The 22653-nt window shown below is 38.2% G+C and overlaps 1 protein-coding gene across 2 annotated transcripts in view; it reads right to left on the reverse strand.

Moving 5' to 3' along the window:
* Window positions 1-9567: 9567 nt before the first annotated feature.
* Window positions 9568-22653, reverse strand: part of LOC131539366 (integrin alpha-M-like) — a 40640-nt gene continuing 27554 nt past the window's right edge. For both annotated transcript variants that reach the window (XM_058773919.1, XM_058773912.1), the window contains exons 11-31: window positions 22063-22186; window positions 21847-21986; window positions 21353-21499; window positions 20967-21158; window positions 20701-20831; window positions 20394-20542; window positions 19946-20112; window positions 19751-19873; window positions 19548-19618; window positions 19281-19422; window positions 15983-16081; window positions 15514-15596; window positions 11838-11918; window positions 11398-11476; window positions 11128-11232; window positions 11013-11048; window positions 10628-10741; window positions 10394-10495; window positions 10229-10249; window positions 9950-10060; window positions 9568-9862 (exon numbers count right to left, since the gene is read on the reverse strand). In XM_058773919.1, coding sequence (XP_058629902.1) covers window positions 9779-9862; window positions 9950-10060; window positions 10229-10249; window positions 10394-10495; window positions 10628-10741; window positions 11013-11048; window positions 11128-11232; window positions 11398-11476; window positions 11838-11918; window positions 15514-15596; window positions 15983-16081; window positions 19281-19422; window positions 19548-19618; window positions 19751-19873; window positions 19946-20112; window positions 20394-20542; window positions 20701-20831; window positions 20967-21158; window positions 21353-21499; window positions 21847-21986; window positions 22063-22186 — 2301 coding nt within the window. In that variant the 3' untranslated portion in view covers window positions 9568-9778. The remainder of the gene's footprint in view (window positions 9863-9949; window positions 10061-10228; window positions 10250-10393; window positions 10496-10627; window positions 10742-11012; window positions 11049-11127; window positions 11233-11397; window positions 11477-11837; window positions 11919-15513; window positions 15597-15982; window positions 16082-19280; window positions 19423-19547; window positions 19619-19750; window positions 19874-19945; window positions 20113-20393; window positions 20543-20700; window positions 20832-20966; window positions 21159-21352; window positions 21500-21846; window positions 21987-22062; window positions 22187-22653) is intronic.

The following is a 22653-nucleotide window of genomic DNA, read 5'->3' on the forward strand; positions in this document are numbered from 1 at the left end:
TGAAATGGGACGATAATTGGATAAAACTGAAGGATCGAGATTGGGTTTTTTGAGAACCGGGGTAACTGCAGCGATTTTAAGTGACTGAGGAAAAGTAGTAGTGACAAGCGAAGCATTTATGAAATGAGAGATAGGTGCAGAAATTACCGAATGACACTGTTTTAAGAGAGAAGTAGGAGCTGGGTCTAGTCGACAGGTAGAGGAGTTGGATTTCGAAATAAGCTCAGAGACAGAGGAAGGTTTAGTAAGAGAGAAGTAGGATAGGGAATGACCAAAGGGATTAGGCTCAAAGTTAAAATTGATAGTGCTGTTCGAAAAGCCCTGGTGGACGGCAGCCGTCTTGTCTAGAAGATGATTTAGAAAGGAGTAGCAGAATTCAGCTGAACCTGCAGTATCATTAGGTGGGGGTTTGGTAAGTTTATTTACTGTGTCGAATAGTGCTTTTGGTCTGTTTCTAGCTTTATTAATCATGGCAGAAACAAAACTAGAGCGTGCTAAGTGTAAGGCAGATTTGTAATTTTTGAGATGTTCAAGAAAGGCTTGGTGATGAACAGTGAGGCCAGTTTTCCTATAGAGACGTTCAAGCCTCTTGAGGATGTGAAGGTCGGGGGTAAACCAGGGAGAAGTATGAGTAGAAGCAACAGTTCTAGTCTTAACAGGATCATGTACAGACAAAATATCAGATAATATGGAGTTAAAATTTGAAAGAATCAGTGAAGGAGAAGATAAATCAAAAACATCAGAAAGATTAGAGGAAGCAATAGAGGAACAAAATGATGTGACGTCAACATTATTACAATTACGGTAGGATATAACAGTCTTTGCAGATTTATCATGTATAGGCAAACTAAAGTGAAAGTCTATGAGTTTATGATCAGAGATACCAGTATCAGAGGAAGAGATGGAACAAATACCAACACCTGAGGTACAGATCAAATCAAGGATATGACCATGAGAATGAGTAGGAAAATTAACATGCTGAGACAAACTAAAACAATCAAAAACAGACAGTAGTTGGAGAGGATGTCCGAAGCGTGGTTCTAGAGAAGATCGCTCCTGGAATCGGAGACAGGCTCCAGGACAGTGTCGATGTCGTTCATCGTCTGGCCTCTCGTGAAGAAGGCGCGGGAGGAGGAAAGAGAGCAAGCTTCCGCAGCTCTTTTGCTTTGATTGATGGGAAGCAAGTCTTCTACTCGGATGTTGCCTAAGCTAAGTGACTGCACTGGCTACCTCTCTCATGCAGAGCTCTAAACACATAAAACGGTTGACAGCACCATCTGCATAAAAACTCTTAAATTGTGTGTAACGTGGAATTTTTTTTTTAATGTTTGTTCCTCGTTAAATGTTGTCAATCTTTATATTAACCTTGACTTTTTTTCTTTAATTGTTTTTCCACCATGCTGTGTATGTGGTCACAACTCTTGTGCATCCAACAAAGTAATGTTCTCTCATGTAGTGGATAAATTTAGGAAAGTAAATAAAAAAATATATTGATGCTTATTTTATTCTAGAAGGAGACTTCAACGAATGTATGGATGATTATCTGGATAGATACCCCCCTAGACTTGACGGTGGAATGAATAATGATTTAATGTTTTCTCTTTGCGCAGATCTCTCCCTGACTGATGCGTGGCGGTTCTTTAACCCTTATACGAAGGATTTTACCTGGTCAAATAAAACTTTATCTCTTAGATCTAGGATTGATTTATTTCTGATTTCTTCTTCTATCCTCAGTTACGTAAAAGATATTTCTCACACCATTGCCCCCTTATCAGATCATAAATCCGTTTGTATGAAGATGAGTGACATCCGTGATAATCCGAGACTCAGGGGCTATTGGAAACATAATAATACCTTGTTAAAAGATCAAAAATTTAATGATAGTATCATCAAGCTTATCAAAGAATTATTCACTGACTTAAATGGAGATTATTTGAGTTCTTCAAATATAAAGCTAGACATATAGCAGTTAAAAGAAGTAAAGAAATTAAAAAGAGTAAACATCAAAATGATTCAGAGTTGGTTAATAAACTTAATGCATTACTAGCTAAAAGTAAAATTACAGAAGAGGATAATTTAGAAATAAAAAGGTTAAATTTGGAGCTTGATGAAGCCCATTTAGATTCGGCTAAATATCCAAGATCTCGTGCAGAATGTCTGGAGGAGGGCGAGAGAAATTCTAGCTATTTTTTTTTGCCCTGGAAAAAAGAAATGGTCAGAGAAAACTCTCTCCGCTCTTAATATCGACAGAGTCATTTCCAAAGACCAAAGAGTAATCTCAGATTTTGTTGCAAATTTCTATAGCAATCTTTATACCTCTAATTTCAACTATAATATTTCTGAAAAATGTATTGATTTAGTTAAACATCATATTAAAGTTATTGATCTAGAGTATAGTCAAATTTGTGATTCTCCTTTATCAATTGATGAAATCAAGCAAGCTCTATATAAAATGAAAAAAGGTAAATCCACTGGGATCGATGGGCTTTCAGCTGAATTTTATCTGCATTTTTGGGAGTTTATTAAATTGCCTTTATTTCATATGTATGAGGAATGCATCAGTGAGGGAGATATGAGCACTGCTATGAAACAGGGAGTCATCTCTCTCATACCTGAGCCTGACAAGGATCCTTTGGTAATCGATAATTGGTGACCTATTTCTTTGTTAACATTAGATTATAAAATATTAGCCTCTGTATATGCTAAAAGATTAAGTTATGCTTTAGGCAATATTATTTCAGAATCTCAATCTGGATTCATGAAAGGCCGTCACATTTCTATCAACGTAAGATCAGTACTGGACTTGCTGGATTATTCAGATCTAATTCATTCAGATGGTCTCATACTCTTTCTTGACTTTCATAAAGCTTTCGACTCCATAGAACACACATTTATTTTTCGTACTCTAGAGTTATTTGGATTTGGTAAAGCATTTATAGAGACAGTAACCATGTTTTATACAGGTATTAACAGCTCAGTGATTGTGAACTTTGACACTTCTAAGAGGTTGAACATATATCGTGGTGTCAGACAGGGCTGTCCAAGCCTTTCTTTTAGCCACAGAGTTACTCTAAGAATTAACCAAGATGATCATTTGAAAGGGATTTCAGTATTTGACAGGGAGATCAAAATTGCACAGCTAGCTGATGACACTACGCTGTTTTTGGAGGACAAAAATCAGTTACCAAAAGCTCTGGAATTGGTTGAACAATTTTCATGTGCCTCAGGTCTAAAACTTAATACTTCAAAATGTGAATTTATGTCAATTCATGATATGGATGATATATTCTTAGGAGGTATCCCAGTTAAAAAAAGTGTAAAATATTTAGGAATTCATATCACTAAACATTCAATCAGTAGACATCATTTAAACTTTTTTGATCAAATGAAAAAAACGAAACAGATCTTTAACATCTGGCTTCAGAGAGATCTCTCATTATTTGGTAGAGTTCTTTTATCTCACTTTGTATATTCTGCTCTTTCTTTATTTGTCAACGATTAAGCTATAAAGGAAATTAATAAAATATTTTTGGATTTTATCTGGAAAAATAGACATTACAAATTAAAAAGAGAAGTGCTTGCTAATTCCAGAAGCGAAGGTGGCCTTGATTTTTTGGACTTTGCAGATACTGTAAACACCTTTAAATAAATTGGTTGAGAAAGTGCCTTATGAATCCAATGTCACTGTGGTTCTTTATTCCAAATAAGATATTTGACCAACTTGGTGGCCTATCTTTCTTACTAAAGTGTAATTTCTTGCCTGGCAAGTTACCTATTTCCTTATCTAACTTCCATCAGCAACGTCTTCTTTCATGGAAATTGTGTTTTGTCCATGGTTTCTCCCCCACAAAGCTCTCCTTGGAATAATGCTGATATAACTGTTAGAAATGAGTCTCTCTTTCCCCCCTAGATGGTTTAATAATAACTTGAACTGTATTCTATCTGTGTTTGATGATTTTGGTAATATTTTAACTTATGAACAATGTATGAATCTCCATAATTTTCCAGTCCCACCAAAGGAATATAATACTTTGATGAGAGCCATCCCAGTAGGCTTAACCCAGTTAATTAAAAATCACCTCAAATTCAGTGAAGGCAACAGTGTTTATCCGGCTTTAAGTTTGGGTGGTATTGATATTTTAGATCGGAAATGCAATAACAAACATATTCGCAAAATATTTCAGACAAAGAGAAAGATTACTCCAAGAGGGAAATTCTACTGGGGTTCCTTTATAACAAATATAAATTGGAGAAAGGCCTGGCTTTTGCCAAGTAAAGTTTGTATATCTAACAAAGTTAAGGAGATTCATTATACAATCCTTCATAAAATGTATCCCGTTAATTTGTCTATTTCTAAATATTCTGATGTTGATGAGTCTTGCTCGTTTTGTGGTTTTGTTGAAGAAACAGCTTTGTTTTTTTGTTTTTTGATTGTGGTGTTACCAACAAATTATGGGTTGACTTAAGCACCTATGTTTCTAACCTTACAAATGTGACGCATACCTTCGTCCTCAAATATGTTATTTTTTATTATGAAAATCCAAAGCTACCTGTTGAATATGTTGTTAATTTTCCTAAACTGAATGCAAAATTCTTCATTCATAAGCAAAAGTGGCTTAAATCTCCTTTATCTCTCCCCCTTTCTTTCTGACTTTGATTCTCTTGTTTCATCTCTAAGACTGACAAATAATCTTCAAGGCGAGGTCACAGAGTTCAGGATATTCCTGCATCAATGACGAAAGAGGGAGGAGCTAAAGACTTCCTTCAGTCTACTGTCACTCTTCAGCTCAATAAGCTGTTCCTGCATATCAATCAATAGCTCGTTTGCTGTGCACACAAACGGATCTCGAACCCACGCAAAAGAGCGATAATCCTCTTTAAAGTACGTCGCAAACTGTTTTCTCATTGCTGACAGGTGCTCAGACGCTGATTGAAATCGTGTGACGTGCCTGCGTCAGTGATGAAGTCTGCAAGGCTGGGGGACATGTCGCAGTTCCCTCGACTGATGCGGCCACGCCGGGGGTCTAGCTCTCACGCCCCGTCACTGCCTGCGCACCATCCGTGCCTCGCAAGCTTCGGACTCAGTCAGGGTGCGAGGACCTTAAACCTTTGAGGCTTGCGCAGCTTCTCGAGGAGAAATCAAACAAATGAGCGCCGTTTTCTAAAGTCTGTGAGCGCAGCACACACAAATAAACTAAATTGACATACTGCAGTTAAATTTCAAAATGTGGTGTTTTTATATTTATAACATTTGAATACAGTTCAGCAACATACATCACACGACCTGACGACCAAGAGAGCTGACAATTGACCATCACTAAATTCACCATCACCTCACGATTGAAAATGTGACACTGATTTCATATGACAGTTCAACAAACAAGTTAATAATATTAAGTCACTTACATTTTAGACGAAATAATGACTGTTTTGGTCTATTTTAGCAGCGAAAATAGATCCGATGAATCCAAACAAAGATCACAGCATAGCGCATCTCACAGCAACACTCGATCGTGTTTTGAATGATTCAGTGTTTTGAACGAATCGGTTGAGTCAAAGATTCAATGACCCATGCACAAACATGTCTCATTCTTGATGAATCGGCCGTTTGAACGAATCGTTTGAATGAACAACTCCGCTTATCACCTGCATTTGTGCTCACTATAGACAAACCAATCAAATTTGTTCAAAACTATTTTTTTTTAATCAGTCCAAACACATTTTAATTTTTATTCAGGAGTTATGTATATACAAAACTATAACTTTTTATGACAGTAGTTTAGTGATAAAAATTATTATTTTTTTTTCAGGTTCCCCAATATATGTCCTTATATTTAGAGTACTGGGTGCACTTTTCTGTCCAGTCATACAACTAGCCTGGCTTAGCTTTCGATAGTAATTCATGATATTTCCATAACAGCAAGATATGGATGATGATGGCAGGTAGCCTGGGCTAAATTTGGGTTTTTACAAACATTATATGTGCACCCAACCACACAACTCTTTGGCTTGTTGTAAGGTTAGTCCACTTCCTCGATCCGATGCTGTATGGCGGTTTGTTTTCCCCTAAAAGTGGGCGTGAATCTGTTCAGAGACATTTTATGACGTTGCGCCGGTTGTCACAACCACAATCTTATTAAATACCATGGATAAACTATGGTTAGAGTAGCACTAACTTAGATAGTTTCTTCATAAACTGTAAACCTTTCTACTCGCCATGAGAGTTTTCCTCAGTTATTCTTGTGAATGTGTACATCCCTCCGGATGTGTGCATGAGCGAAGCAATGCAACAACTGGACGAACAAATTACTGGAACAGAGCAACGGTACCCGGACTCTCTTTTAATCATTCTTGGGGATTTTAATAAAGCAAATCTCTCCTGTGAACTGCCAAAATACAGACAGCACATTACATGTCCCTCCAGAGAGTGCAATATACTGGACCACTACTCCACATGTAGGAGCCATGTTTAATCCTTGATTAAGTGTAATTTATTTATTTTGTATTTCAAACATAATTATATAATATATAATAAGTATATTATATAATATACTTAGTATATAATAAGTATATAATAAGTTCCTGTGGCTCAGTGATAGAGCATTTGAGCATAAGTCGCTTTGAGCGTCTGTAAAATGTATACGAGGAAATGTTTAATGTCTGATCATTGGGCTATTTAATGTTTGTCATGTGAATTTAGTTGCTCCTCCTCTACATGTCACTATGTGTGAAAGTGCAGATCATAGTACTCCATTAGTATTGTTTGGCAGGATAAGGTTAGATGGTGGAGAGCAACAGTTTCTTCAATCACATGGTACTGCATTTTCACATTCTTAGAAGTTTGTATTTTTTGGAAAGTAAACCAAAGATTGCGATTAATAAACCATGCATTTTTATTGTTACAACCGCATCTCCGTACGTGCTTGGTGGACATGTGTATCGGGAGACTTCCCAACTAACCTCAAGGGGCTAAAGGAAGGTTTAAAGATTAGCCACTATTCCACAATAAAGGATGCATATCACTCTCACTCTGTCCCAACAACTGGCTGATGATCTGAATGTGTTTTACTGCTGATTTGAAAAGACCAAACTGACACCCAGCACCCGCTCTGATCTGCACTTCACACATTCTCCTACCCCCCCTGCAACCCCCCTCCCGCCACCATTCAACCTGTGTAGAGGATGTCTTCAAGAAGCAGAAAACTAAGAAAGCTTCAGGCCCAGACAGTGTTTCACCTGCCTGTCTAAAAGTCTGTGCTGACCAAATGGCCCCCATCTTCACACAGATCTTCGGAGCTGTGCGAAGTTCCCTGCTGCTTCAAACGCTCCCCCATCATTTCGGTCCCCAAAAAGCCAAAAATCACTGGACTTGACGACTACAGACCTGTCGTTCTCACGTCTAGGGTCATGAAGTAATTTGAGCGACTGGTCCTGGCCTACCTGAAGGACATCACTGGACCCTTACTGGATCCTCTTCAGTTTGCCTACAGAGCAAACAGGTCTGTGGATGACGTTGTCAACATGGGACTGCATTATGTTCTGCAACACCTTGACAAACCTGGGAATTATGCAAGGATCTTATTTATGGACTTCAGTTCGGCCTTCAATACCATCATGCCTGACCTTCTCTCAGACAAACTCACACAGCTCTCTGTACCCATCTCCATCTGTCAGTGGATCACCAGCTTCCTGACAGACAGGCAGCAAGGCAAGGCAAGTTTATTTATAGCACATTTCATACACAGTGGTAATTCAAAGTGCTTTACATAAAAGGAAGTGAAATAGTAAAAAAAATAATAATAATAATTAATAATCAAAATAATAAAAACAAGGAATGAATAATAATCACAACAATAAAAACAAGGACATGATATACAATATGATTTGACATTTGATTTGACCCCTAGAGTCAAGGTATGCATTCACCTTGAGAACTTCATCTTTGTTTCCAAATGCAATGACTTCAGTTTTCTCCTTGTTTAACTGAAGAAAGTTCTGGCACATCCAACAGTTAATTTCAGACAGGAGGTTAAAGAGCTGGCTGTCTGGTGCAGTCTTAACAACCTGGAGCTCAACACGCTCAAAACAGTGGAGATGATCGTGGACTTCAGGGGTGTATTCCAGAAAGCAGGTTATGTGACATACCCGGGTGTGTTTCAGGATAAGTAAGCAGATAACCTCAGTTTTTGGTTCCAAAATCGGAGGTAACTTTCAGGCTATATAAGTAACCATAGTAACTTGCTCTCTGAAGATAACCCGCTCCAGCGCATGCGTGACCTACTGACGAGCCTTCAGTGTACACACATACATGTACATACACAGTATATGAAGAGTTCATTTGCAAAAACATAACTCAGAAACCATGTTTTTTCATTGTGCATTCCATTTAATCTCAATCAAACTGCAGTTGAGTTATGTTGACTAGGCTAAAAAAACAGTTAACTAACACAATAAAAACATGATAACGTAATAAAAAACATGTTTTTTTTTTTTTAAATTAAAAAAAAAGAAGTTATCTGTTTTTGTAAATAAACTCTTCATATATATATATATATATAAATAAACGCACACACACATACATATATATATATATATATATATATATATATATATATATATATATATATATATATATATATATATATATATATATATATATATAGTTATGATATTTTACTTATAGAGCGCTAATATAAGTAGGCTAATAAATAAGGTAATATTATTCTAATATGGTTATTATATTTATTTTATTGACATATATAACAGTTACCTGTATAAATTATAAAACCTTATTATAACAAGGTAATGTTTAATTTATTACATGATATATATTTTGTTTTTGGAACCAACATACCTCGAGTAAGCAGGTTTTGGGTTAATCAACCTAAAGTTCAGGGTTTAGCTGACGGTAAGTTAACCGTGCTTTCTGTAATACACCCCAGGAGTCATAATTAACTAAACATAGGACAGGTGTGTCTAAATCAGTAACCAAGGCAACAGCAACAGCAAGCGCAGCAATTAACACAGGCAGGAAAACTAGAACAGGGGAAACATACACAAAAACACAAAACAGAACCTAATCCTGGCAGCATTAGGATGAAACATGTAACATAATGCTTTCATATATAAAGTTTTATTAATATTTGTGCATTTTGTGTGTTCATATTCTCTGTTGATTAACATAAGATGCTGTGTGTTTTTGTCATTTGGTAAATTTTTAATTTGTCTTCTGATAGTGCCATAAAAACACCAGTCTGACAATAAACACACTCAGCAATATCTCATTCATTTAAATCATTAATATTTGAAATAGAAGTAAACTTTGAAGTTTTGAAAGTGTGACACAGATTAGAGCAATACAGTATGTGTATGTGTAGCGATTAGCTGGTGGCAAGACAGCAACGTAATGACATCATAATTAAAAAAGACACCTGATGAAAAACTTGACAAATTTCTGGACCTTTATAAGGAAACAGCCAAGCGAACAAAAATACATAAATGTTATAGTGGATGAAGGAAATGTGCACTGTTTTTATTTTATTTTTTTATTTTCAAAAGTTTCTAATAGAAACAAATGCCATAAAATGTACAATTATAAACTTGAGTTATTATAAATAAACTACAAAGTTGAAAAGCTATCGCAGCACATGCTGAACATCATTAAACTAAACACACACTGAAACTGAAGAACACTGTCATAAAACTAGACATTAAAACATCATTAACACTCAAAGAATCTTCAGCTTTGAGGCCTCCTTCAAACAAACTCACTCAGATTTCAGTTTTCTTTAGTACTGTAGCTGATGAGAACCACCGTCCTATTTTCATACACTTCAGGGCGCTTTTGTGTAAAAAACTCACACTACACACACAAACACAGACAGATTGGATTGAGAATTTGAGAGGTGACTGATGAGATCAACTGTAAGGTGACATGATTGGTTCTTACCTTCAGCAGAAGGAACAATATGATAATGAGCAAGATGAACCCGCCCACTACACCAGTGCCTACAATCAGCAGTCGACTGGGAGGAACCACAAACTCCGCCTCCACTGTAGTCTGAGAAAAATCAGCACAACCACTGGCACAGGTAAGTATTTCATACTTTCATACAGAATAAAATATAAAATAAACAACTTTTAAAATATACAAATTTACAATGAAGTAAATGAAAGTGATGAGTAAATTATATTAAATAAATTACTGAAGAAATGTGATGGCGGGTACCTGGGATCTGTGGGGATCATCCTGTGGAATTGAAAAAAATATATATCTTACTTAAAATGTTGATATTATATATGGTGTTATAAACCTGTTGATCTCAGATCCATCTGGTGCTAATTCATCATAAAACAGCAGCTAATCATGGGTTCATGTCTGATGTGGATTCACCTTCAGGCCGGTTGAAGTCTGGTTGTAGCGGCTCGTGTTGTAGTGGAGCTCAGCGCTGATGTTGAACTCATAATCACTCCTGAACTCATAGAAGGAATATTTCTACAGCAGAACAAACAGTTTGGGATCAGTGTCAGCTTTTGAAGTCAATAACTGTTAAACACCCTCCTTTTGTCAGCTGAATGACAGCATGTGTGTGTGTGTCTGTGATTGTGGTGTGTGTTCGTCACTCACGCTCTCGTATTCCTTCACGTTGTGGAGTTTTGCGTCTGCGATCAGGTTGAAGTGAACGGCTGAAAATTTCTGCAGATGAAACGGAGGACACTCAAACCTCCCGCAGTGACCGTCCTGAAACAATAGAATCGAGGAGGCAGAAGTGCAGAATGAGATGTGTTTAGACATGTTTACTGTGACTGCATGTGATCTGATATTAAAGGGATCATTCCCCTAAAAACTTTCTGTCTTCAGAAAATATAGAAGATATTTTAAGAGATATCTTGTTGTGTTTTAGTCAGTGGTTCGGAGCAGCATGAGGAGGAGATAAACGATGACAGAAACATTAGTGTTAGGTGAACGATCTTTTTAATACCAGTTATAAAAGGGCTCTATGATCTCTTACCCGTCGATCTGACTTGCTGCACTGCACTGAAGAGTTCTGGAGAGAAGAACAGAAGACGTTTATTCAACAAGCACATGATGGTTTGATGGTATGAGCTGATGAATGAGTGATGCACCTCCTGCATGCTGAAGTTGTGAGGTGTTAAAATCACATGTGTAGTTTGACAGGGCAGAGTGAGCGAGACCGACACCGGCAGACCTTTAACACCCAGATTCTCCACCTGAAGATACACAAACATACCGATACACAGAGACATAGCAGTACGATCCCTCTGAATCACCTCGTGTCACATCTGTACTCTAGTTCACTGATTGATTATTGTAATGTAACATGAAGTAAATGCTGGACTTGAGGGAAACTGCAGATGTTTGTTTGACTCTCTGACCTTGTAGATGATGTTGAGAGGTTTTGGACCTCTGTCCTCCAGAGAGAAGTTCAGATACGTCACAGAGTCTTCAGCCGCTCTGACAAACAGTAACAGATGGTTTAGTAATAGATTTTGTTTTTTTATTATATTATTGTCTTAGATTGATCATACTGTAGCTGTAACTTCTGATAAAACTAATGCAGTGCTGTTTTTTGTCATCAATAAAGCCATTAAAATAGAAACTACAAGAGAGTTAGTTAGTTAGTTAGTTAGTGAAAGGATGAACATAGCTAGACATTTACACCAGGTGTGTCCATGAGGGTGTCTACACTGATCGCATCCAACACGCTACTCGCATCAGGTGTAGACATGGTGTTAGGTTTTAGTTTCAATCATTCAGAGGTGAAGAGCAGATCAAACTGAAACAGAAGAACAGAAGAGTTTGAGAAATGACTCACAGACTGATCGCCAGATCAACGGCGAACTGCACCGGGACGCTGCTCCTCACCACCGTATCACTCATGTTTCCATTGTTATCACTGTGAACAAACATGCAGAATTTACTCACAAATTAACATGAAGTGCAGTAAAGTCATTCATCTTAACCTTCACAACATGGATCGTAAACCCAGATCTCTGATTATTAGGGGTTCTAGCGTGAAGCACCGAAACCCTGCTGTAATTGTAAGGATTATTATTATTATTATTATTCTGCTGTAAAACAGATCGTACAGACAAATCCGTAAGGCCTAGAGACTTGACATTTGGCCAGATGGTAGGTCTCAATTTGAGGAGAGATTGGCAAAGACTCCCCCAGTCAGCCAGTGATTGAACATCTGAAAGTGCTCATAACGTTTGTTGCAGACTCAAGTGTATCACTGGAATCACTGGCTCAAGATGAACAAAATGGCTATCCGATTTCATTTATGTCATGAAAATCTTTCCACCATTTTGAATTTTTACACAAAACAGACTTTTGTGAACTAGTCCTACGTTTTTCACCCAATCGGAACCAAAACAGGGCAGAAACGTTCTCTGGAGTCTTATTAGCAAAAGTTGTCAAAACCGAATTGAAGTTCCGTTGTTGGTCAGAACAGGACACAAAAACACTCAAAAGTGGGTCAGGCCCTTTTACTGAAATGGCTTAATGGTGTGTTCACACCAGACTCGAAGCGAATACGTGCATTGCATCACTCACTCTAGATTACTCACGGGATGTTTTTCGTGTCACTCGTGCGAATAAAAACATAGCGCGATCAACCATGGTGGAGATAGCTACAATCGCTGTTTTGTACCTGTTGTGAAAGTCCCAAATACGATGGAAAGCCAAACGCCGACGTGGAGACATATGACAGATCGGTAACACTTTACAATATGGGTGCACAAATATGCATTAAATAATGCTAAACTAATGCACAGATAATCATGAGTTAATGTATAACTCATGATGAACTAAACCATTGGTTTCACTTTATTTTGATGGTCCCTTTAACACATTCTATTGACTATAAGTAATGTTGCACCTACATTTCTCCTGACTCTCATTAGAGTGTTAGTAGTGTATTAGTTGACTGGTAGGGTTAGGGTTAGATTAAGTTGACACGTTCTTGCAAAGTTACTTATAGTCAGTAGAATATCTGTTGGGAGACAAACACAATAAGGAGTTAGTAGATATGAAGCAGACAGTCTACTAATACTCTTATGAGCGTTTGTTGATATGTAGTTGCAACATTACTTACTGTTAACAGAATGCTCAAAAGGGACCATCAAAATAAAGTGTTACCAAACCATGTATTAATGATTACTGCATCAGCAACATTCGGTATGATTCAAAGATTAAGTAATCAATAAATTGTTATTAGTTAAATGTGTCATAATGCATTAATTACCTAATAACTTATTTTATTAAGTAATGAAGTAAATTCATATGTTAATTACCACATTGGGTCGAAGCCATGCCTTTAAACTTCCAGTTGTCTGCTTTAATTAATCATTAGCTAATGATTTGCAAAGGTATCAATATGTTATAACTTTAATTGTTGAGGCACAGAACTATTAACTAATTGTTAAGTAATATGTCATTGCTTGTTGAGGCACATCACTAACTAACTAATTCAAAATCTATAACCACAAAGTCACACCATAATGATACCCATGCAAATCATTAGCTAATGATTAATTAAAGCAGACAGCTGGAAGTTGAAATGCATGCTTGAACCCATTGTGGTAATTAACACATGAATTTACACTATTAGTTAATATAATATGTCATTGGGGAATTAATACTTTTGTGACACATTTAAATAATAACAATTTATTGATTACTTCATCTATGAATCATATAAAATGTCCATTAGTTGCTGATGCAGTAATCATTAATAAATGGTTTAGTTCTTCATGAGTTATACATTAACTAATGATTATCTGTGCATTTGTTAAGCATGAATTAATGCATATTAGTGTCACCGTATTGTAAAGTGTTACCGATAGATCTCCTCAACTTTGCCTCTAGAACCACTGCTGCCAATCAAACCATTCATTAAATATTTTATATCATGTAAAAAAGCTTCAAACTTGTCCTAGATGGTTCGTTCGACATTGATACAAAAAGTTACAAAACAAAAAGTTATCAAAAGCGCTTTGATAGACCTAACCCAGGGGTCGGCAACCCGCGGCTCTTTCATCCCTCTGTGGTGGCTCGCTGTAGCGTGGGTGTACAATTCCCCCGACTTTTAATACAACCTAAACTCTTCCCCTGTACTTTTTCTCGGTCAAGTGTGTTAAAGTAGAGGTTTTCAAGGGCAAATGTGAATAAATCTAGATTTAAATTAAAAGAGAAAAGACAGTCACGTCGTTTTGGATACGTTTTAATCGTATCCAAAACGATGTGAACACGGAGCACTGAACACTCTCATGCACTGTATGTTTCATTCATACTCGAAGCCGGAGGGCGATCTCGTGCAGAAAGTCCAAAACGGACTCATATGAGAAGTAATAATAACTTTTGACAGGCATCGCTGTAGCTAAGCTGAATAACAAGCATAAAACTTAACTGATGAAACGTGAAGAGGATATGGTTTGTGTGTTTTTCAAGTCTTCTCCAGGTAATAAATATGACTGATACAGTGGTAATTGACAGCATTAATTACAGTACAGAAGCTGTAAAATATATTTTCTGCCTTATTCTGTGATAAAAATGGAAAAAGTGTTTGTAGTGTATACTGTATATAGGCCTACTGATTGTACAATCATAACCATAAAATTGTCATTAGTAAAATATTTATCAAAAATATTATATAAGACAAATTATTGGTTATTGTCCAGCAGTGTATTTTATTTCCTAGCCAATTAAAAGTAAGAGATAATATATATTTTTTTGTCAATTAGGCTATACATACATAAATATAATAATAATAATAATTATTATTATTATTACTATATTTGACATTTCTGTCCCCCTCACTTCTGAAATGATTGCTACTCCCCTGCCCTGTAACAACTGAATATAAAACTTTAGCTATATGCCGTGTTATCTTTATTTGGGCATCAAATATTTTGTGGATCCACGTGACTTTTATTCGGTGGGAAAGGGGCCAAAATGGCTCTTTTGACGTTGAAGGTTGCAGACCCCTGACCTAACCATTCTCAAATAACAGACGTATGAATTTGACAACGAGCTCGCCAAAGTGGACATGAGGCTATATCTCTAAAAAGCTTTATCGTATTCAGGCCAAACTTGCAATTTGTTAGGACAATCATGTCCTGAGGTTACCTGCACAATTTCAGCGCAGTGCCACCTAGTGGTCAGGAGATATGAAAAAAGGCTGTTTCTCTGCAATTCACTGGCATGTTGGCACCAAACTACATGTGCGTCATCATCACCCCTAGTTAACCACACCACATTAATTTGGAAGGAGCGCCACCTATTGGTCAAAAGTGATACATTTAAATAATATTTCTAGTGATTTTATTTATTATGTTTTAGCCTTTTTGGGTAAAATCATCTTAAAATGTCTATAATTGCTCAAAGGTCTTAAAACGCTTGAACCCTGGTAATTACTGCCTGCAGCTATTTGTTACTGTCATTGCTCAAATGAAAACAAATGAATCCGTCACACTTTCAGCCTTATTCACCTGTTGGCAGTGATCATCATCTCCATCCGGTCAGACCAGTCATGATCCCATTTCGTCACACGGAAAGTTCCCAGAAACTGAGTCTAGAAAACAACAGAGTCCATAGAAAGTAGAAATAGTAGAAAGATGTTGGTAGCAATGACAGAGGAATAATTGAACTGACAGAATGAAAACCTTGAATTCTAAATGAAGAACCTGACTTTGTGCGTCAAATACTGTCTTTGTTTTATTGTCACTATCTGAAGAACAGAATGATTCATGGCTTTAACTCACATGTGTATAGCCTGTTTATCAATTGTTCAAATAAAAGTACATGTGATACCTTGATAAAATATGAAGTAACTACAAAAAAGGAGGAAACAAAGTTTGTCTGTATGTCTGTATGTCTGTATGTCTGTGTGTGTGTGTGTGTGTGTGTGTGTGTGTGTGTGTGTGTGTCTGTCTGTCTGTCTGTGTGATTCTGTCTTACTGTGGTGCCGCTGCGGTACACCGGTAGATTGATGCTGCAGGTTGTTCTGTTCGTAGCACCGCTGTCTCGATCACCACAGCTGCTTCGAGTCCGACTCGGCTGATTGTTCAACACACACACACACAGAGAGAGAGAGAGAAACTTAGAATTGAAGAATTGTCTCCCTTTCAGTTCATAGCCATGCCCCACAGGAAGATGAATCAGAATGACAGGAATAGGAATTTTAATGAAAGAAATTCAGCATGATGCATTCTGAGAAATGAATTGCTCTTCTACTCTGGTCCACCGGTTAGTAAATATGATGAAATATATAAACTATACAGTTTTCTACATTTGAAGCAAACCTATCCATCCATCTATTTTGAACTTAAAAAAAAAAAAAGTCAAAACTTAAAAAAAAGAAACAAAACTTTTAATCCAACAATACCCTTCTAGTTAAAATAGTCATTAATTTATTTGCATTTTAGTTCATTTTAGTATAACTTCCTTACATTAAAATTTGAATTGCAATTCTGCATTTCTGCAAATCTCATGTTTGATGCTAAAACTCAAATTCAGAGACTGAATTGGAATTTAAAAGGCATGCTCAGTTCAATTCTAAATGACACACAGCTCTGTTTAATAGTGTTTTACTGGGAAAACCCTTTTTTTGTAGTGGACAGAAGTTCTAATTCACACAATAATTTCAGATGGAAGGACTATAATCGCTCAAGTACTGAGGAACTGAACCATTCAGTTCAGGTGTGTCTAATTATCTGTGATTGTTATGTGTATTTAGTTCCTGCCTGTTAAATTAGTTTTCGTCTGGTCTACTCTTTACTCCCATGTGTTCCTGCTGTGTGTCAGCCTTGCCTTGTCTTGCCCTGATGTCATTATTAAATTATCATTTAATCATTATTGTTTGTTTGTTAAAGTTTTTTTTGTTTGTTACTGTCTGCCGCCACTCGTCATCCCGCCGTAGCCCACAGCAAGTCGGCGTGGGAGTGCCTCCAGTCTGCCGCCGTCCGCGGCTCTCTTCAGCCAGCCATTCCCGCCGTTTGTTTATTAACACCATTCGAGATTAAAGACCCATCTCTTTAACCTGGCGTACACATAACACACTAATACGCTTCTAATATTCAAATCCGTTAAAGGATTGTTAGGCTGCATTAATTAGATCAACCGGAACCGGGAACACTTCCCATAACACCTGATGAACTTGTTACATCGTAAGAAGAATGGCATCTACGCTAATATTAGTCTGTTTCTTTCTTATTCCGAGATCACCGTAGCCACTCGATCCAGTCTGTATCCAGATCAGATGGTGGATCAGCACCTAGAGATGACCTCTACAGCCCTGAACATCAGCGGAGATCAGGACACCTAGATGACCCCAGAGACAGACCCCCAGTGAGGACCTCGTCTCCTAGACAACCATTGGGACAAGACCACTGGAACCAGACGAGTCCTCTGCACAATCTGACTCTGCTTCGGCTGGAATTGAACTGCTAGTTCGTCTGGTCAGAGGAGAACTGACCCCCGACTGAGCCTGGTTTCTCCCAAGGTTTTTTTCTCCACAATACCCCCCTCCCCGGTGGAATTGTCAAGTCACCTTTATTTATATAGCGCTTTTAACAATACAGATTGTGTCAAAGCACTTAACAGTATCAAATTGGAGGATAGAGTGTCAGTAATGTATAAGATTAAACACCCAATTTTGCCGCTCTTTTAGTAGTTTAGATGGAATAGGGTCTAACATATATGTTGTTGGTTTAGATGATTTAACAAATTTATACAATTCTTCCTCTCCTACAGTAGAGATTGCTATGGCGTGGGATGCGCCTTCCGGGAGGAGGGAGTAATGTCACACCCATTGGACTGTCTGTGTGTTTTTCTGTCTCATGACCTAGTTTTCCCTCGTATATGCCCATATTTGGTTCTGTTCCTGTCCCGATTTAGTTAATTCAGATCCACCTGTGTTTTATTAATGATCTTGTTTAGACCTGTGTTACAACTTGTTAGAACTTGCAACAAAATTAAAATAGAAATATAAACTTTTGAACTGTGGGTTTCGTCTGGTCAGAGGAGAACTGGCCCCCCGACTGAGCCTGGTTTCTCCCAAGGTTTTTTTTTTTTCTCCATTCTGTCACAGAGGGAGTTTTGGTTCCTTGCCGCTGTCACCTCTGGCTTGCTCAGTTGGGGTCACTTAATTTCTAGCGATTATTTTTGATTTGATTGCACAGATACCATTTAAACTAAACTGAGCTAGACAATGACATCTCTGAATTCAATAATGAAATGCCTTTAACTGAAAATTGAGTGTTTAATCTTATCATTATACATTACTGACACTCTATCCTCCAATTTGATACTGTTAAGTGCTTTGACACAATCTGTATTGTTAAAAGCGCTATATAAATAAAGGTGACTTGACTTGACTTGTTACGTAAGCCCTGTGCTTTCCCTTGCCTAGCGTCCGGTATTATACGTCGATGTTGTGCTTCTTATGTGTCTCTACCTGCTTTGTGTTTCCCTTGTTTTGGACTATTAAATGACTGTAGTTTTGAGTTCGTTCTTCGTTCTGCCACAGTAGGCAACCGTGACACTAACACCGTGTTTCCTGATTATATCTCCCAAGAGTAACATGTAAAGCGTGAAAACCAACGGTCGTAGTACTGAGCCTTGAGGTACTCCATACTGCACTTGTGATTGATATGATACCTCTTCATTCACTGCTAAGAATTAATGGCAGTCAGATAAGTACGATTTGAACCATGCTAAGGCACTTCCACTAATGCCAACAAAGTTTTGTAGTCTATTCAAAAGAATGTTGTGGTCGATAGTGTCGAACGCAGCGCTAAGATCCAGTAGAACTAATAAAGAGATACAACCACGATCAGATGATAGAAGCAGGTCATTTGTAACTCTAATGAGAGCAGACTCAGTACTATGATACGATCTAAATCCTGACTGGAAATCCTCACAGATACCATGAACTGAACTGAGCTGGACAATGACATCACTGAATCAATGATGAACTGACTTTAACTGAAAATTTTATTGTTTGCTATTGTCATTTTGCATTATCAACACACTATTTTCCTATTTAATATTGTAAAGCTGCTTTGACAATCTGTACTGTTAAAAGTGCTAGATAAATAAAGGTGTCTTGACATCTATTAAGTGAACAGAGTTATTATTAAATCAGCAAAATGAAATCTAGTTAATTGTGTCATCTGATAAGAGTTTAGCTAAAACCATTTTGAGGAGTTTTTGAAAAGTTTTGACACTCTTTAGTTTGACATAAAGACAGCAATACCTTAATGGCATCAAATTTTGAGAGCGAGAGGCCTTCTGGGTAATGCAGCACTATGCTGGTGTTGAAGGAGTCGTCGCCTGGGTTTGCCAGCGATACGAGGATGCTGAAATGAGCTTGATTCACCACCACTAACGTGTTGTTCCTGCAGAACAAACCATAATTTCAATAGAAAAACAAAACCTGGTGAAGGTTGGCAGTATTCAGAAGCATTTACATTCATATTTCACATTAACATCATGTCTAATTTATTTATCAGTTGTTTCTCACGTAAAACTGAAGTTCAGCTTCAGATCGGCCACACAGCTGTTGTTTGAATTACAGTTCCTTTGAAACGGCACCTAGTTGCAAACAAAAGAAAAACTTTTACTGAGCTTTTGAATGTCGCAGAAACTTTGTACTGTAAAACTGAAGAATCTTAAGAGTCGACTGACACTGAATATCAGAGTAAAATCTTATATTTGTAGACTCACCTCGACATACTCCTCCGTCCTGCTGTGAACATCAAGAACAGCCGTAGAGTTTCCAGACAACATCTCAGTTTGTGAGAAATTCATTCGTATCTTCAGAGGAGAGACTGTGTCTGCAACACAGCGCTGAAAAAACACAACATTCCCTGTTAGAACGAAGCTCTGTGATTGGCTGGAGCTGTGATAGACGACACGTACCATCATGAAGATAGAGAAGTTAAAACAGGAGGACCCAGAATCCAGCAGGACGGTCCGCTGCAGAGTCCTGGATGACGAATCCATCGGATCGAAGAATCCTCGACTCATTCCTCGTACCACGTCCACGTTCAGATTCAGAGAAACATTCAGCTTCTTCTCCAGAGATCCTGAGAGACACGAGAGGGTAAGACATGGAGGCCAGATTCTTCATGTGACAGAGAAACTTTATTTAAAGATTTATTTTCAGCATTTTCTCCTTTTATTACGATAGGACAGATCAGAACTGACAGGAAGCAAAGTGGGAGAGAGATAGGGGGATGCGATCAGGAAAGGTCCTTGAGTCAGGATTCAAACTCAGGATGCCCGTAGCACAACAGTGCTGTATGTCGGCACGCTGCCCACAAGGCTGTTGGCACCGACAGACTCTCTGAAAGTTTATTGACGTTACCTGTGCTGCTGGTGCGCTCATTCACTGTGAAACATGACGTGAGATCAAATGCGCTAAATGTGTTGCCACTCGGACATTCAAAGTAGTTCAAGCTGATTTCCTTTGGACTGAAACTGAGCTGCACAGATACAGACATCACAGGCCGAGCCCTGAGAAGAGAGAAAAGAGTCAATAGCTCTCAATACTGGACAATGAGAGTAATCAGCTAGATCACTGATGTGGTAAAGAGGTTGCTTTTTAATAATGTGATAAATTCAGCAGTTTGGCACCTAATAAGTTTTATTCTTTAAACTAAAGAATGACGTACTTGAGCAGCACGATCCCTCCTTGTGCTCCGATCACGATATCTGTCAGATTATCATCGTTCATGTCCATCTGACCGGACAGAGACACTCCGAACTGCTGCAGACCGGGCAGAACCGACCGCGCTGGGATCCGCTAAACACACACAAACAGATCTACTGTCACAGCGGCTCAGCATTGTGTCTGTCTGTTTATCTGGGAACATATTCTGGGTTAAATGTGGCCACAAACACAGCGTTTGGGTTTGAGGGAAGCACAGCAAACTCTCACCTGAGGAGCGTGTTCAGGGTTTATGCCATGCCTCCTGTGGCCCAGATAGATGTAGACGACTCCTTCATTCTCCAGCGGCGCCCCGACCGCCACATCTGACAGACTGTCTCCATTCAGGTCCTTTAGTGGAGCCACAGACGCAGCAAATCTGCCTATGGTGGATTCACTCACATTGAGCGTGTTCTGAAAATACTATGGAGAGAGAAAGTGAACAGAACATGACCAGCATCAGTGCAATTTCCACGACTTTCACATCATAGAAACCAATTACAGCAGCAGTCCCAATGGAGTTACACAATGGTGATGACTAGCAGTCTTCCAGTTCCAGTTACCCAGAAGCTCGTTCATGAAGAACGTCATAATAACAGTGTTGAATCTGTGCGTACCTGCTCTGATAAAGCGTAGATGTACAGCCTCCCTTCAGCCCTCGGCTGAGACTGGTAAAATAATGGAGCTCCGACCAGAAGGAAATCTGAGTCTCCATCAGAGTCCACATCCAACAGACTCAGAGACGCTCCGAAATATGAGCCAATCTGAGGACAGAAATCAATCAAAAGAAGTGGAACTGCATTGTAACATATGCTTTTATAGCCTGATGTTCACAGACGAAATATGAAAACAACACGTTCTGCTTCACAAATTCAATGTCACACAACACTGGCTAGAAATCAATGAGGTTTTTGTAGACTTATTTTGCTCCTTTTCTCTGCTGGATATGTTATTGCAGAATCTATATTCTAAGTGGAATGCTTGGTTGTTTGTTTTTGGTGAAATACTGAATCTCATGAGAGTGTGTGTGTGGTTTGAAGGGTCTGCTGATCTTCTCAGTGGACTGCAGGTTTGGGAGCCCCTGGTCTCACTGATGAAGAGGGTTACTGACTTGTTCTCCGCTGATGTTCCTCGTCACTGTCCATGTGTTTTGGTTCTTGGTGAAGAGGGTCACCAGACCCGTGTGTTCGCCCGGGCGCCCAGAGAACAGAAGAGAGATGCCGTTTCTCATTCCCAGCACAGTAGAGTAACCTGAACATCATCAGCCTCATTAAAACACACAAACTCTTCACATCACACAAGGAACAAACGAAACTCTCCAACATACCCATGTACGAGTCTTTATTTACAGCTGGATCGATGATCTCTGTCTCTCTGAACTCTGATCCCGTCACTTCATACAGAGCTCCACGCCAGTCATTCGATCCGACCGAACCCACGATCACAGAGTCCTGGAGCAAACACAGCAGCTTCAGCATTGGTTTATTACACACAATAAAACACTGCCCTGCTGATCAGCTGAGAAACACTGACATTGAATCTTTGAAAGATGTTCAGAGTTTTTGATGTTTAGCAGCAAATAAACCAGATCAGTGGTGCTCTGGTTTTACTTCAGGAACCAGATTTTACATCAAGTGGTGACACAGCATTGATTATTAGATTGTATCATAAACAATATGTCCTTCATTAAACATTTAAATTCATTGATATTACCATAAACTGTAGAGACACAACCATACATAACATTAACAATATATGACAGAGACTGCAATTTGTAAATATTTCACAAATTTTAATTATTCACATTGTGTTTAGAATAAACCATGAGTGTAACACTGAAACATTCACTGCCTAAACAATCCCAGAATGCACCAGGGAGCATCGCTGCCTATTGGCTATTTGGCCAAGTCAGACTTCT

Source organism: Onychostoma macrolepis, chromosome 01, assembly GCF_012432095.1.
Source record: "Onychostoma macrolepis isolate SWU-2019 chromosome 01, ASM1243209v1, whole genome shotgun sequence".
NCBI classification, from domain to species: domain Eukaryota; kingdom Metazoa; phylum Chordata; class Actinopteri; order Cypriniformes; family Cyprinidae; genus Onychostoma; species Onychostoma macrolepis.